This window comes from Chiloscyllium punctatum, chromosome 40 (assembly GCF_047496795.1).
Source record: "Chiloscyllium punctatum isolate Juve2018m chromosome 40, sChiPun1.3, whole genome shotgun sequence".
NCBI lineage: Eukaryota > Metazoa > Chordata > Chondrichthyes > Orectolobiformes > Hemiscylliidae > Chiloscyllium > Chiloscyllium punctatum.
In genome coordinates this window covers 64,160,121-64,172,453 of record NC_092778.1, presented here as the reverse complement: position 1 = coordinate 64,172,453, position 12,333 = coordinate 64,160,121, and the positions used below count along the sequence as shown (strand labels likewise).

Below are 12,333 nucleotides of genomic sequence, written 5' to 3'. Positions count from 1 at the left end.
GGTTACTGCAATTCAATTGGGTTGTATTCATCACATTGTATTGGATTGCATTGTAGCACTATTTATGGAGTTGCATTAACATTAATGCATTATCTCAATGTCCATATTCCAATCCACATGCAGTATATCTACTTCTCAGAATATCTAGCTGCTTCAGTGCTCATTGTTTCTTACTTATTGCATTGTTTCAAATTCTTTTAAATTTGAGGAAAAATTCCTTCAATTTTACTTTGGTGCTACTTTGATTGCTCCTCGAACCATTGATTGGAGTGGAGAGGAAAGGCAAAATATTACAAGACTGCTGGTACCTGAATTGTCACTGCAGATCTGGAGTTTGCACTTGTAATGATGACATAACTATCAGCATTTTCTACCCTGTGGAACAACAGCAACTTCTGGTCCTACATGTCTGTTAAAAGTGAACATCTAGTCAGTTGCCGTCATTGATTATCTACACCTCCATAGAAGTCTCTGCTGAATGGCAATCTTTAAATATCAGTGAACTGACAGCAGCTTGCTTCCTTTTTAGGCTGCAATACGGCTGCTATAATTCCCCCAAAATATAACTATTTAATGAGGTAAAACATGGTTTTACTGGGATGCTAAGTGCTAACTGTAGCCAAGCAATCCACCCAGCTCTGGAATAATAATTGTATACTATCAACGGTAACAGATACACGCAACATCACCACCTGCAATTTCCCTCCAGGCCACAGACCCAAATGGATTTGGAAATACATTGCCATTCTTTCCCTTACCCTGGGTCAAATTCCTGGAGTTCGCATTCTGCCACTTCTGTGTGTATACCAACCACCCCAAGGACTGCATGAATGCAGCTCACCACCACCTTTTCAAGAGTAACCATGGATGGGCAACAAGCAGTCCCTGGTGTTGAAATGGTTGGGACTGGCCTCAGTGCTGTGGAACGTTCCAAGTAGTTGGACCATTACGTACGACCTGTCCTTCGTGGAGAAATTTGCAAAGGAAAACACCTTTGACCACTAGTCTATCAGGAAGTGGTCAGTATGTAGCATCCTTGAGACCCTGTGGGGAAAAAGGATGAACCTTGTTGGGCCGTACCCTGCGCAGACTGGCAAAGTCACTTAGCAGAATGCTTAATTCCTCGAAGCAGCAATTACACATTGCCTGGAATTGAAACCATTTTGACAAAACCATAATGAGCTGTGGTTGAAAATATTACAACAATGTGTTTGAGTTTACAACTGTAAAGCTGTACAACAATTTTTATTTATATAATACTTAAGCTTTAGCTGAATTAAATGAATGTTAACTGAAGCATTATCACAGAGTTGTTTTCCATTAACAGTGGGAAGATGTCTATTATTCAGCATGACGGTTAATATCCATACTAAAGGATGTAGCTGCTTTTCAAATCCATTTCCATTCCTGCTGTGACAGAAGGACAACCCATCACATTCTCGAATTTGATTACAATGCTGACTTCATCTACCTCGGCTATCTTTCTCAGCAGGGTTAGGTTTTCTGTCAATTGCAGAAATCCTCCTTGCAATGAGTACTGTGCTGAACATATTTGGAAACAATGGATGCACTTAAGACAACCAAAAAATTGCATAGTTGGCATGTCATCAGGCAGTGTTTCTCTTCAGAAATCATGAATATGTCATGCCTGCAAGCTGCTTTAAATGAAATGTTATGAGAAACAAACAGCAATTTCTACTACAAGCGCACTTATTTTGTTTCAAATGAATGTGTGAACTATTAAAATTGTCCCACCTTTGTGAACTGTAAGATCTCCTGATGTTTGTATTCATTCATTGATTCCTTACAAATCTTTAAATTCAAGTGATGTGGATTCCTTATGCTTTAGCAGTATTAGCACTCTTTAGGCCTCTGACTTTTTTGCATTTTCACAGAATGTTTTATTGTCAACTGTGCAATGTGCAGCATTTGTATTACTTGCTGAAAATGGTAAGTTAGAAATTTTGTAAGCAGATTAGTTTGGAAATGAAGTGAGAAAAGCTTTATTGAGGCTGATCCAGCTTGCCAGCTGTCATGTTACATATCCTGGACATATTATTTAGAGGCTGTCTTCAATTGCTCTAAATGAAATTACATCCCTTGATTATTTTGTATGTAATTTTGTTTTGTAAACTTTGCACTTTCCTTTGAAATTTACTATGGATCACTTTGTTTGTGTTAGGGCTCACTGTGCATTGATAAATGTTTGGATTCCAACGGTATTTCTACGTGGACGAGCTGCTAATGCATTTCATGTTTACCAGGTATGAGTCAAAGTTTCACGCAATGAAATGTTGTATCTTTACTGTGTGTTGGTCAAACTGACAACATCTGCAAAATGCACCTGACTTTCATAATGCCATATTAACACACTGCCCGTCTTCTAATCCCACAGACCACCCACCTTAAAAAAATTGTCTGAATTAGCAGAAATAGTTGCATGCATTTTAATGGCTGTAAGATAAACAGTTTGTTTCATTCGGGTTCTGCTTCCACAGACCATATGTAATTTCCTTTGCATATGTTCTGGTGGGAAAGCTTTTTTGAAAGGACTTTCTGCAATCAGGAAAAAGATAGCAAGTATTTATTGATATTGACATCTCCTCCACCACCCTTGATTTGCTGCTGTCCACTTGCCATTCTAGCTTCAGGAATACAGGAAACAATGTGACATCTGGAGTTTGTTTATCTTTTTCTAGCTAATGCCTCCAATTTTATAGAAACAATTCTGTTTCTTTTCCATAGCTCTTAATTGTAAACACATTGGAACATTTTAAACTGTTGTGCTTTGGTGCTGAGTGAAGGTTTTGCTATTATCTATATAATTTTGCTCATAGCATTTTTTAGACCTTGACTCATGTTCACCTGCCATATCTTCAGTTTCTGGGAAGCAATTTCACCACTGTGAAGTTGTTCAGTAACTTAGAGCTCAGAGACATGAGTGACACTTTCTGGGCTTTGTCCAATATGTTGGTGCTGGAAATTATAAAATTATATAAACTTTGATACAGAAACATGCTATTCAGCCCATCTTATCATTGATGGTGCTGGCTATTGGACCTATGTGTATGAATCTAATTTCTCAATACCTTTATCAAATTATTCCTCTAACATTTATCTAATCTGTTTGCTGCTTTTCAGCATTGTTGTTCCCTGGATGTTTGTGAGTGAATTATATATTTTTGTTAAAATGTGAACTTAGCATAAATCCTCATTGATAATATTTTAATGAGCCAACAATCCTCACTGTCCGCTACAATAACTAGGACAGTAGGTGATTTCTTATCTCACTTCAGACTAGCAGAAACTGTACACATAAGACTGTTTCTTGGGTGAACAGCACTGAACTGGTCTGTTCCAAATATAATTGGCTAATATTCTCATGTGGTCTCACCTGTGGTATACAGAAAACTGAAATTTGTTGGTAACCAGTTCACGTAATTGGACTGAATGATCAATAAATGCGTATATATCTTCAGACAATTCTATCTCTGTAAACAGGTATTTCTGCTAATTTTACTTTTAGATTTGGTTTTGTTAGTTTAGTTACTTTTTTAGGAGATAGTGAGGACTGCAGATGCTGGAGAGTCAGAGTAGATAGAGTGTGGTGCTGGAAAAAGCACAGTAGGTCAGGCAGCATCTGACGAGCAGGAGAATCAACATTTCAGACAGGATCCTTCATCTGAATGAAGGTCCTGCCCAAAACCTCGATTCTCCTGCTCCTCAGATGCTGCCTGACCTGCTGCGCTTTTTCCAGCACCACACTTTATCTTGTCCAGTTCCTTTTTTAAAAGTTATATGTCTGTTAGCAGTCCTTAATCATTGGTTACTGATTCTCATCTTTCTTGAGGGGAGATGCCTTCTGTGTTCTGACAGGGTGCACACAATCCCATTGGCCATCTTTTAAAATGGATTTTTTTTGTGTGCATGTTTGCTTTTTCATAGAATAGAGATTTTGGTGTTTACAGTATTGTTGGTTGTCCACATGGATTGTCATATGTGACTTCAGATCTGACGAATATTTTACTGACGTAACTGAGTGACTGTACCATGGATTTTGATTCACAAGACTGCGGTCACGACCGAAGCTTTGACTCTCTACCTGTTCATATACTCTGCTTCTTCAGATGAGAGAATGAAAAATTCATCAAGGGACACTGATCAATATCAACAGAAAACTTTATTCCCTGAGTATCTCAGAAGTGGGATTTTAGCAAAACCTATCAATAATGGAAGTAATTGCAAAAATAGTGGTAAACTTGACATAATAGTGACACTTTTTCTCACAAAGTTTGGAAATTCTTGGGTCCATGCTTTGCAGACCACATCAATGAAGCCTTGCAGATGTGTTGATGCAATTTTCTGATCATCAATGTTAATGGACAAAAAAAACTCATGAGAAGAAAATTCAAAATCTGCTGGTAAGTTGACAGCTCAGCAAAACATGCAATGTTCTTTCATAATACGCCAATGGGCAAGCCCAACTGTAGTCTTACATGAAGGTTAACTTTGTTTAAGTTGGGTTACATCCACATTTTTTTATGAATAAAGAGGCTGCCTCATCGAGTGAATTCTTGAATTGATGCAATAGGAATATAGGAGTAGGGGTAGGCCAATCAGGCCTAGAGTTATTCTAGATCATGGCTGCTCATCCATCTCAAAGTCATTTTTCCACACTCTTCCCAAATTTCTTCCCAAATTTCTTCATGTAATTTTTATCTAGAAATCTATCAATCTCTACCTTGACTAGTCTCAAAAACGGAGCCTCCACAACCTCATGAGGCAGAGAATACCAAAGGTTCTTTATCCTCTCCTCTCAGTCCCAAATGGCCTTCTCCATTATTCTGAGGCTGTGTCCCCTGGTTCTACACTCTCTAACCAAGAGAAACATTCTTTCTACATCTGCTCTTTAATAATGTTATATCATGTTTTATTCTACTGAACTCTGAAGGATGCAGACCAACAAATAAAGTTTCCTCAACCTCCCCTCATGTGACAGTCTCACCATTCCATGAATTATTCTGGTGAACCTCTGTGACATCCCCTCTGGAAAAAACATGGTTGAATGCTTTTACTTAGTTTTTAAACTATCTCAAAGCCCTCAGTATTAAGTCTTATCAGAATCACTGATTTTACAGTTTTACCCTTCCAAATTTTCCTTTGTTGTGAATATTTGTAATGCTTGGTGTGTTGTCTACTTTCACAGTTAAATGTTATTCAGGATTCATGTGATCTTACTACCTAATTCAAGTATAGTTTAAGCACCAACTAAGCAATTGATGTGACACATGACATTGGCCAATGAGTCAAGTCCTGTGTCATCTTTGCAATATGTATTTGAAAGGTCAGCCTGCATTCACTTTGGTTCAGGATTTGAAAGGGTACTTATATCAACACTTTAGTTATGCTCAGTATTTGTTTACAATTGTTATACTCCCCTAGGATTTGCAGTCAACAGCAAAGTAAAGGTCCTTGCTGCTGACTTTGAACAAAGTCTTGTTGAGAAAACAGCAATCTCCTTGGTGAGAATCTGACCTGCACCCAACATACAGTGAATTACAGTAATCTTTAATGGAAACTTACTATCTGGAGAAGTTTTGTTGTCATTAAGCTTTCCAAGCAGCCTTAACGAATTCACTCAGCTATTCAAATCATGTGTTAAGCATTTTGCAAATAGCAAAATAAAAAAAAGTAGGCCATACAATAGGGTGACTGTAGAAGCTGAAATGTTAAAAATCTTTAATAATTGTTTTTGAAAATAACTTAGTTTAAAAAAAAGCTAACTACTTAATCTTAATGGGATCTTTAATGATAATCCAAAAATAAAATATTATTTTTCATATCCGATACATTATTTAACAGTGGTTGTCACTAAGAATGCCATTAAGAATGCTCATTAAACAATCTGTGATATTTAATGAGTTTTCCAACATAGTTGTGCAAGAAGAAAGATTAAGTTTTTGCCATATGGAGTGAGGAAGCATGGTGTCTGGAGTGCAGCCTGGAGGAGCAGTGAGTAGCAGAATCCAACTTAAGAATTCTTGCACTAATTTGTGCTAGATCCTAAAGTCATGGTCAGTTTTAGAGAGTAACTATTAACAGTTTGCCATCAAAATCCCCTCCAAACAAGCTTTGCCATTGTATTTGGATTATGATTACACTCTTTCATCATTTAGCTAAATGTATGAAACATCGAGTTTGTGATGTGCACTTTTACTTCATTTTTGATGATTTACCCTTGATTAGCAAATGATTCTGTTTTGCAGAACTTTGTGGCATAAACTGTTGACTGAGGGTAATATACTGTCATGAGTTGGAACACAATAAATCAACAAAAATACACCATGCTGTGAGAAAAATTATTTATTTGAGGTCTGTGATTTCTTATGCAAGAGTTCTTTGAATAAAGATAATTGTCCTAAACCTACCTTTTCTTTCAAACAACACAATATTTCACTACATGACTCATGTATACTCTCTATTTCTGTCTCTTCACCTCCATCCAAACTAATTTACATGGTTACGTCGCTCATAGCCACTTTCCAATGCAACAAAACTCTATGAAACACCCTCTGGACATGAATTGAACAACTGCAACACTATAACAATGATGAAACCTGGATGACAGCTTGGGTCAAAAACACCTTCCCACATAAACATGTTGTTTCTGACCTAACTTCTTAATTATCAATTTGCCCCTGGAGCATGTTGACAATCCTCAATAAAATATGGACTGTACATGACCGGAATAGCCACCTGATGTACAAAAGACACCTCAAATCTTACCTGCCTGTTAACTACAATAACCTTGACCAAACTGAGGAGCTTATAATAACATCTTGTCCGTACTCACATTTACAGGCAACATCTTGGAATTACACTTGGTCATCAGCAGAACATTGGACGTAGGGGAATTGACATTATAACTGTGATGACATCTTCTGTTCTTAAAGTCATACACAAAGAAAAAAAGTGCAACAACGTTATGAACCATTTTAAGTGTTGACTAGAACGTGCGGCAACCATATGTAAGCAGCATCTGCTGAAAGAAACTCACTTTAGTGATTGGAAAAGACAACATATTTGTTTTTTCAGAATCTAGCTTCTGAGGAAATGTGTTGTACTAAATTTGGATTCAGTGATTGCAGATTAGTGTTGGAAGTCTGTGGTCTTCAGTTAATGTCTCTGCGGTAGGGTTGCAGTCAAAGTTTCTTTTCCTTGTATATATTAACTACTGTTTGAAGGTGCAGATCTGACTTTATAAAGTGCTATGCTTAGATGATTCTGAGCAAAATTCAAAGAGCTTCGTTACTTGGACGGGGCTGCTCAAAATTAAAGTAACTTATGTGGCCGCTAATTGTTATTGTGTGAGTAATTAGTTGCTGTCTGTGTGTGGAGAGGTTCAACTTTTGGTGTATTCTGCCTTGGTTGTCTGAAAATTATCAGCATTTGTGCAAAACCTCAAGCATAACTGAATTTAAGATACAATCATATGGATTGTGCTATGTGGCACCTCTGAAATTTGTGATATTGATTTTTTTTTCCCATTATACTGTTTCTTTTGTGGAGGTGAGTTTTTACTTCAGCTAAGCATTTTTCAAAACATTAATTCTTTTGTAAGTTACCGAAGAACAGTTTCCACTTGCAGACCAAATCTCCAGTGAACTGATTCTTAGCTTTTTGGGATTTGTTTTGCTGTTTTTACTTGGGACAGCCAAAATTGAACAATTAAGATATGTTGTGATATGATATTCACTGGAGAATGTATAGTATACTCAGTTCAACTCCTGTTGTCTCAGAATATAGAAAAAAAACATTAGTGATTTAAGCTGACATGTTTTAAAAGTAAGGCTATAGAAATGAGTAAAAGACATACCAAGAAATTGTGCAGAAAAGTATTTAATCAGAGTACTGGGAGCAGTTCATGTTTGTTTGCTTGTTTTCTTCATAGCTTTTGTGGGGCCATTAGTATCTTCTTAATCTGTTTCTGGCTTTCCTCAAGATCCCCATAGTCCATGTCTCAATGTTATCTAGCGATCTGCTCTTTCTTCTGCCTCTGCTGCTTTTGCCCTCAATTTCTCTTTGAATTATTGTCAGGTGAAGGGCGTTGGGTCTTCATTTCTAATGACCGTGTTTTCTATCTCTCTTTCTCCAACTATAGTCAGGAAGATTTTTTGATTTTTGAACTTCTGCTCTCAATCTTCCTGTATATCCAGCTGATACTGAGTATTGTCCACCACACCCACATTTCAAAAGATGTTATCTTCCTGTCACCTTCTTTCTTCAGAGTCTAACTCTCACTTCATGGCAGTGCAACTGTCTACACTAGTGACTGTACAAGACATTTTTTCATCTGAATATGGACTTACAGATGCTACTTCAGTCAATAATGATGCATCTTGCTGAAGCATTCCAAAGGGGTGAGAGTATTTGGGGGTAGGTAGGATTGCAATCTATTAAATAAAACATTTAACTGTGCCCAACGCATTTCCCATTGTTTGATATAGGAAGCAGGAGCACACCAATTTGATATATAATGTTTCAATAGCAATAAACTAGAATTTTCATTATCTTTTATTTCTCCGTTATGAGCCCAGCTTATGGTACTGCTGGATAAGTAAGACCGCAGAATGAAATCAGTGTGATAGATCATATTTTTACCATATTTGTTGTGAACAAGTTGATCAGTCACTGCAACATAGTCAGATGAGGTTGCTGAGTTTCTTTAACAATAGACATTTATTTCACAAAAGATAGAAACAATCTACTTAGATATAAAGACACTTCACAAATCTTCAAACACACAGCAAAGCAAGTTTTTCAAACTATTTCCTTTTACCATCAATTCATAGAAATTCAATCCAGAAAAATTGCACTACATCTTGCAACTTGCCTTTATTGGTCAGTGGATTGAGTATAGGAGTTGGGAGATCATGTTGCAGCTGTACAGGACATTATTGAGGTCACTTTTAATTAATTTGCCAAAGCTATGTTGTTAAACTTGAAAGGGCTCAGAAAAGATTTACAAGGATGTTGCCAAGATTGGAGGGTGGCAGCTGTCGGGAGAAGCTGAACAGGATGGGGGCTATTTTCCCTGGTGTGTTGGAGGCTGAGGGGTGACCTTACCGTGGTTTATAGAATCATGAGGGAAATGGATAGCCAAGGTCTTTTTTCCCCAGGGTGGGGGAGTCCAAAGCAAGAGAGCATAGGTTTAAGGTGAGAGAAGAAAGATCTAAAAGTCACCCAAGGGACAATTTTTGCATGCAGAGGTTGGTCTGTGTATAGAATGAGCTGCCAGAGGAGGTGCTGGAGGCTGGTACAACTGCAACATTTAAAAGGCATCTGGATGGGTATGTAAGTAGGAAGGGTATAGAGGGATATGGGCCAAATGCTGGTGAAACAGACTGAATTGATATCTGGTTGGCGCAGACGAGTTGGACTGAAGATTCTGTTTACGTGCTCAATGACTCTGTTACTTCTGCAGATTCAATTTGATTGACTTCTAGCATTTTCTTCGCTGTGGATTGTGGAGATGATTTGATGAGCTTTTTCTAAAACTGCCAATGTGGACTTTTCTGCAACTCTGAGAGCGTAGCTTTCTCAGTGCTAAAAACCTTCAGATTTCTAACCAAACCTACCTGGTTTAGAAGTTGCACAAACTAAGCTTTTCTAGTGAGCTGACTGTGTTTTTCCTGAACTGTCTTATAGTCCTATAAGAAAAGAAATTGTGGTTACTTCTGATACCAGTCAATTCTCCTCTGAACTGCCCTAAAAATCTTCATGCTCTGTGTTTTCTAATCTAAAATCAATCTTTAATGATTCTGAACTGAGAACAAGCTAATGGCCTTCAATGTTTGGCCATTTGTTGTTAATCTCTAAAGTGCTATCAATTTTCCATTGTGTATCACAAAGGCCTCAGCAACATGCTTTCTGAGCAGTGTTGGATTAGTCACTATGTAGTGGAAGAACTCTTTGACTACCCTTCTCCAAAGTAACCAAAACCCACATTCCACTTTGTTGGAATCCAAACTCCAAAATTCATCCCCTCTTTCCAAATGTGAAAAAGGTACAGAATTCCAAAACAGAAAGGATGGACAAAGCTAGAGGGCATAGGTCAAAAATCACACAACACTGGGTTATAGCCCAACAGATTTGTTTGAAGACACAAGGTTTCGGAGCGCTGCTCCTTTTTCAGTGCTAGTGAGGGACGATATATTGGACACTGAATTTATAAGTAAAAGATCAAAGGGTCATTAAGATGGAGAAAGAGGTGGCAAGTTTTAGCAAAGCGGGGTAGGGCTAAAGTTTCTTATGGCAGTTGAGAAGAGCTTTGAAATGGAGGGGCTTGCAGTCATTGAGAGGGAAAAGGCTCTGGAGGATCATGGAGAATTTTTAAATTTGATGAGTTTGGATCTAGTAAACTTATGTAGATGGAGATAGTGGATGTGGAAATTAATGAAAGAGAGAAGCAGAGAAGTTTTAGATGTTTCATGATCATGGAGGAGGGAGGATGAGAGGATGTCTCAGGGAGCTGGTACAGTTGAGTCTGAAAGTCCAAATGTTTGTAAAAGGATTTCACAGCAGAGGATATTAGATAAACCCTCTACTTATATTGTATCCTGTAACAAGAACAAGAATTGAAGCGTAAGGGATCAATAGAGAAGGATGTAGATCTCATAGACAAGATTAATTTTAAAGGGTGAGGGAGAGCTGTAAGGAAATTATCCAGAGGTGTCGTTAGAATCGATAGGTAGCAGAATACGTCAGAGCTTATAGCAAGAGGAAAATAAAGGGCAGGCGGGTAACAGGGTGATTTTGATTTTAGAATTTGGAATATGAGAGGAAGAGGATGGGACTGTGAGGTAAATTAAAAAAATCATGGAAGAAAAGGCATAAGATTGCTTTTATCCTTCAGGTGATCTGAAATAGTTTGTGTCTTTGGACTGGAAATCAAAGCAATGCAGAATTGGAAATGAATGAGCCAGAATTGCCTGTTGGTGAGTCAGTCAGTTGTGTGCCGAGGATACTTGAGTTTGAAGCCCCTTGTTGATGTGAAGTTTTACCAGTGTTGGAAACACTGTGATGAGAGTTGCATTGATGGGAAAGCAATCTAGTAAAATTACTTTCGGAATGGTGTCAAGAAAAGGTGCTACTTGTAGAATGAATTAGCTCCAGCTAATTCTGTTTTACACAGCTTCATCCCTTTAAATCCTGTGCCACCATCCATGATCAAAGGTACTGTGCTATAATGAAATGCCATTAAAAGGTTAAACACATATGGTAATCCAAGACGGAGGATGGGAAAAATTTCTGGCTGTAAGAGCTGCTCCTTTTTTTTGAGGTATTTTAGGTGTTGCAGGTGATTTCCTCGAATTCCAGGAGCAGCAATTACTGTTTTGTATGCTGTTGCATTGTTTTGGAACCTTGGAAAAAAAAAGTCAAAACAACAGCAGTTTAAAAGGAAGAAGAGCAGACAAAGGAAGCACATGGTGAGAACAGTGCAGGAGAGAGAGAGAGAGAGAGAGAGAGAGAGAGCCTGCACAGTTACTGCCTTTGCTGTTTGAATTTGTGTATCGCTGGACATCAGAGTCCATCTGGGAAAATTAACAAACAGTGAAATTCACAACTAATCTTGGAGGAACTGTTGGGCGAAGTTCACAGCACAGAATCAGATAAATTAATTGTTGTTTTAAGTCTGTCCAAGAGAAAGGCTGCAGTAGTGAGTATAGTGGATTCTTTCTTGATTATATGTTTTTGGAGATAAGTCTCTTGATTAAACTTAAAATATAGGCCATAGCTATTAATTTGACCTGCGGTAGTGTTTGTAGAGGAATAAGACAGTGTTATTTTCTGGGTCTGTAGATTGTGAAGGAGCAAAAATGGCCTTTGCAGTGATATGTACTTCTTGTCAGATGTGGGAGTTTAAAGAGAGTTTCAGGGTTACTGCAGATTATATCTGCCATAAATGCTGTTGGATGCGAATCTTATCAGAACGAGTGGATTGGTTGGAGAGAGAGATAGAAGCGATGCGGAATTTGCAACAGTAACAGTATGTGATGGATGGCAGTTATAGGAAGGGGGGGAAGTCTCAGATACAGTCACATAGATGGGTTAATTCCAGGAAGGGTGAGAGAGGTCAGCACCTAGGGCAGGAGTCTTTTATGGATATACCCATTTCAAACAGATATGCTGTTTTGGAAAATGTTGGGGGGGGGGCGGGGTAATGGATTCTCTGGGGAATGTAGCACGAACAGCCAAGTTTCTGGTATTGAGACGGGCTCTAATGCATCGAGGGGTACGTCGGCTTCCAAGAGGTCAATTGTGTTAGGGGAT

The 12,333-nt window shown here is 38.1% G+C and overlaps 1 protein-coding gene across 4 annotated transcripts in view; it reads left to right on the top strand.

The window, feature by feature from the left end:
- The window catches only part of snx29 (sorting nexin 29), a 491,480-nt gene that overhangs the window by 343,340 nt on the left and 135,807 nt on the right, over positions 1 to 12,333 (top strand). For 3 of the 4 annotated variants that reach the window (XM_072560128.1, XM_072560127.1, XM_072560130.1), the window contains one exon: positions 2,183 to 2,264. The exons of the other annotated variant lie outside the window; for it this stretch is intronic. In XM_072560128.1, the coding sequence (XP_072416229.1) occupies positions 2,183 to 2,264 (82 nt within the window). The remainder of the gene's footprint in view (positions 1 to 2,182; positions 2,265 to 12,333) is intronic. 4 annotated transcript variants of the gene reach the window in all.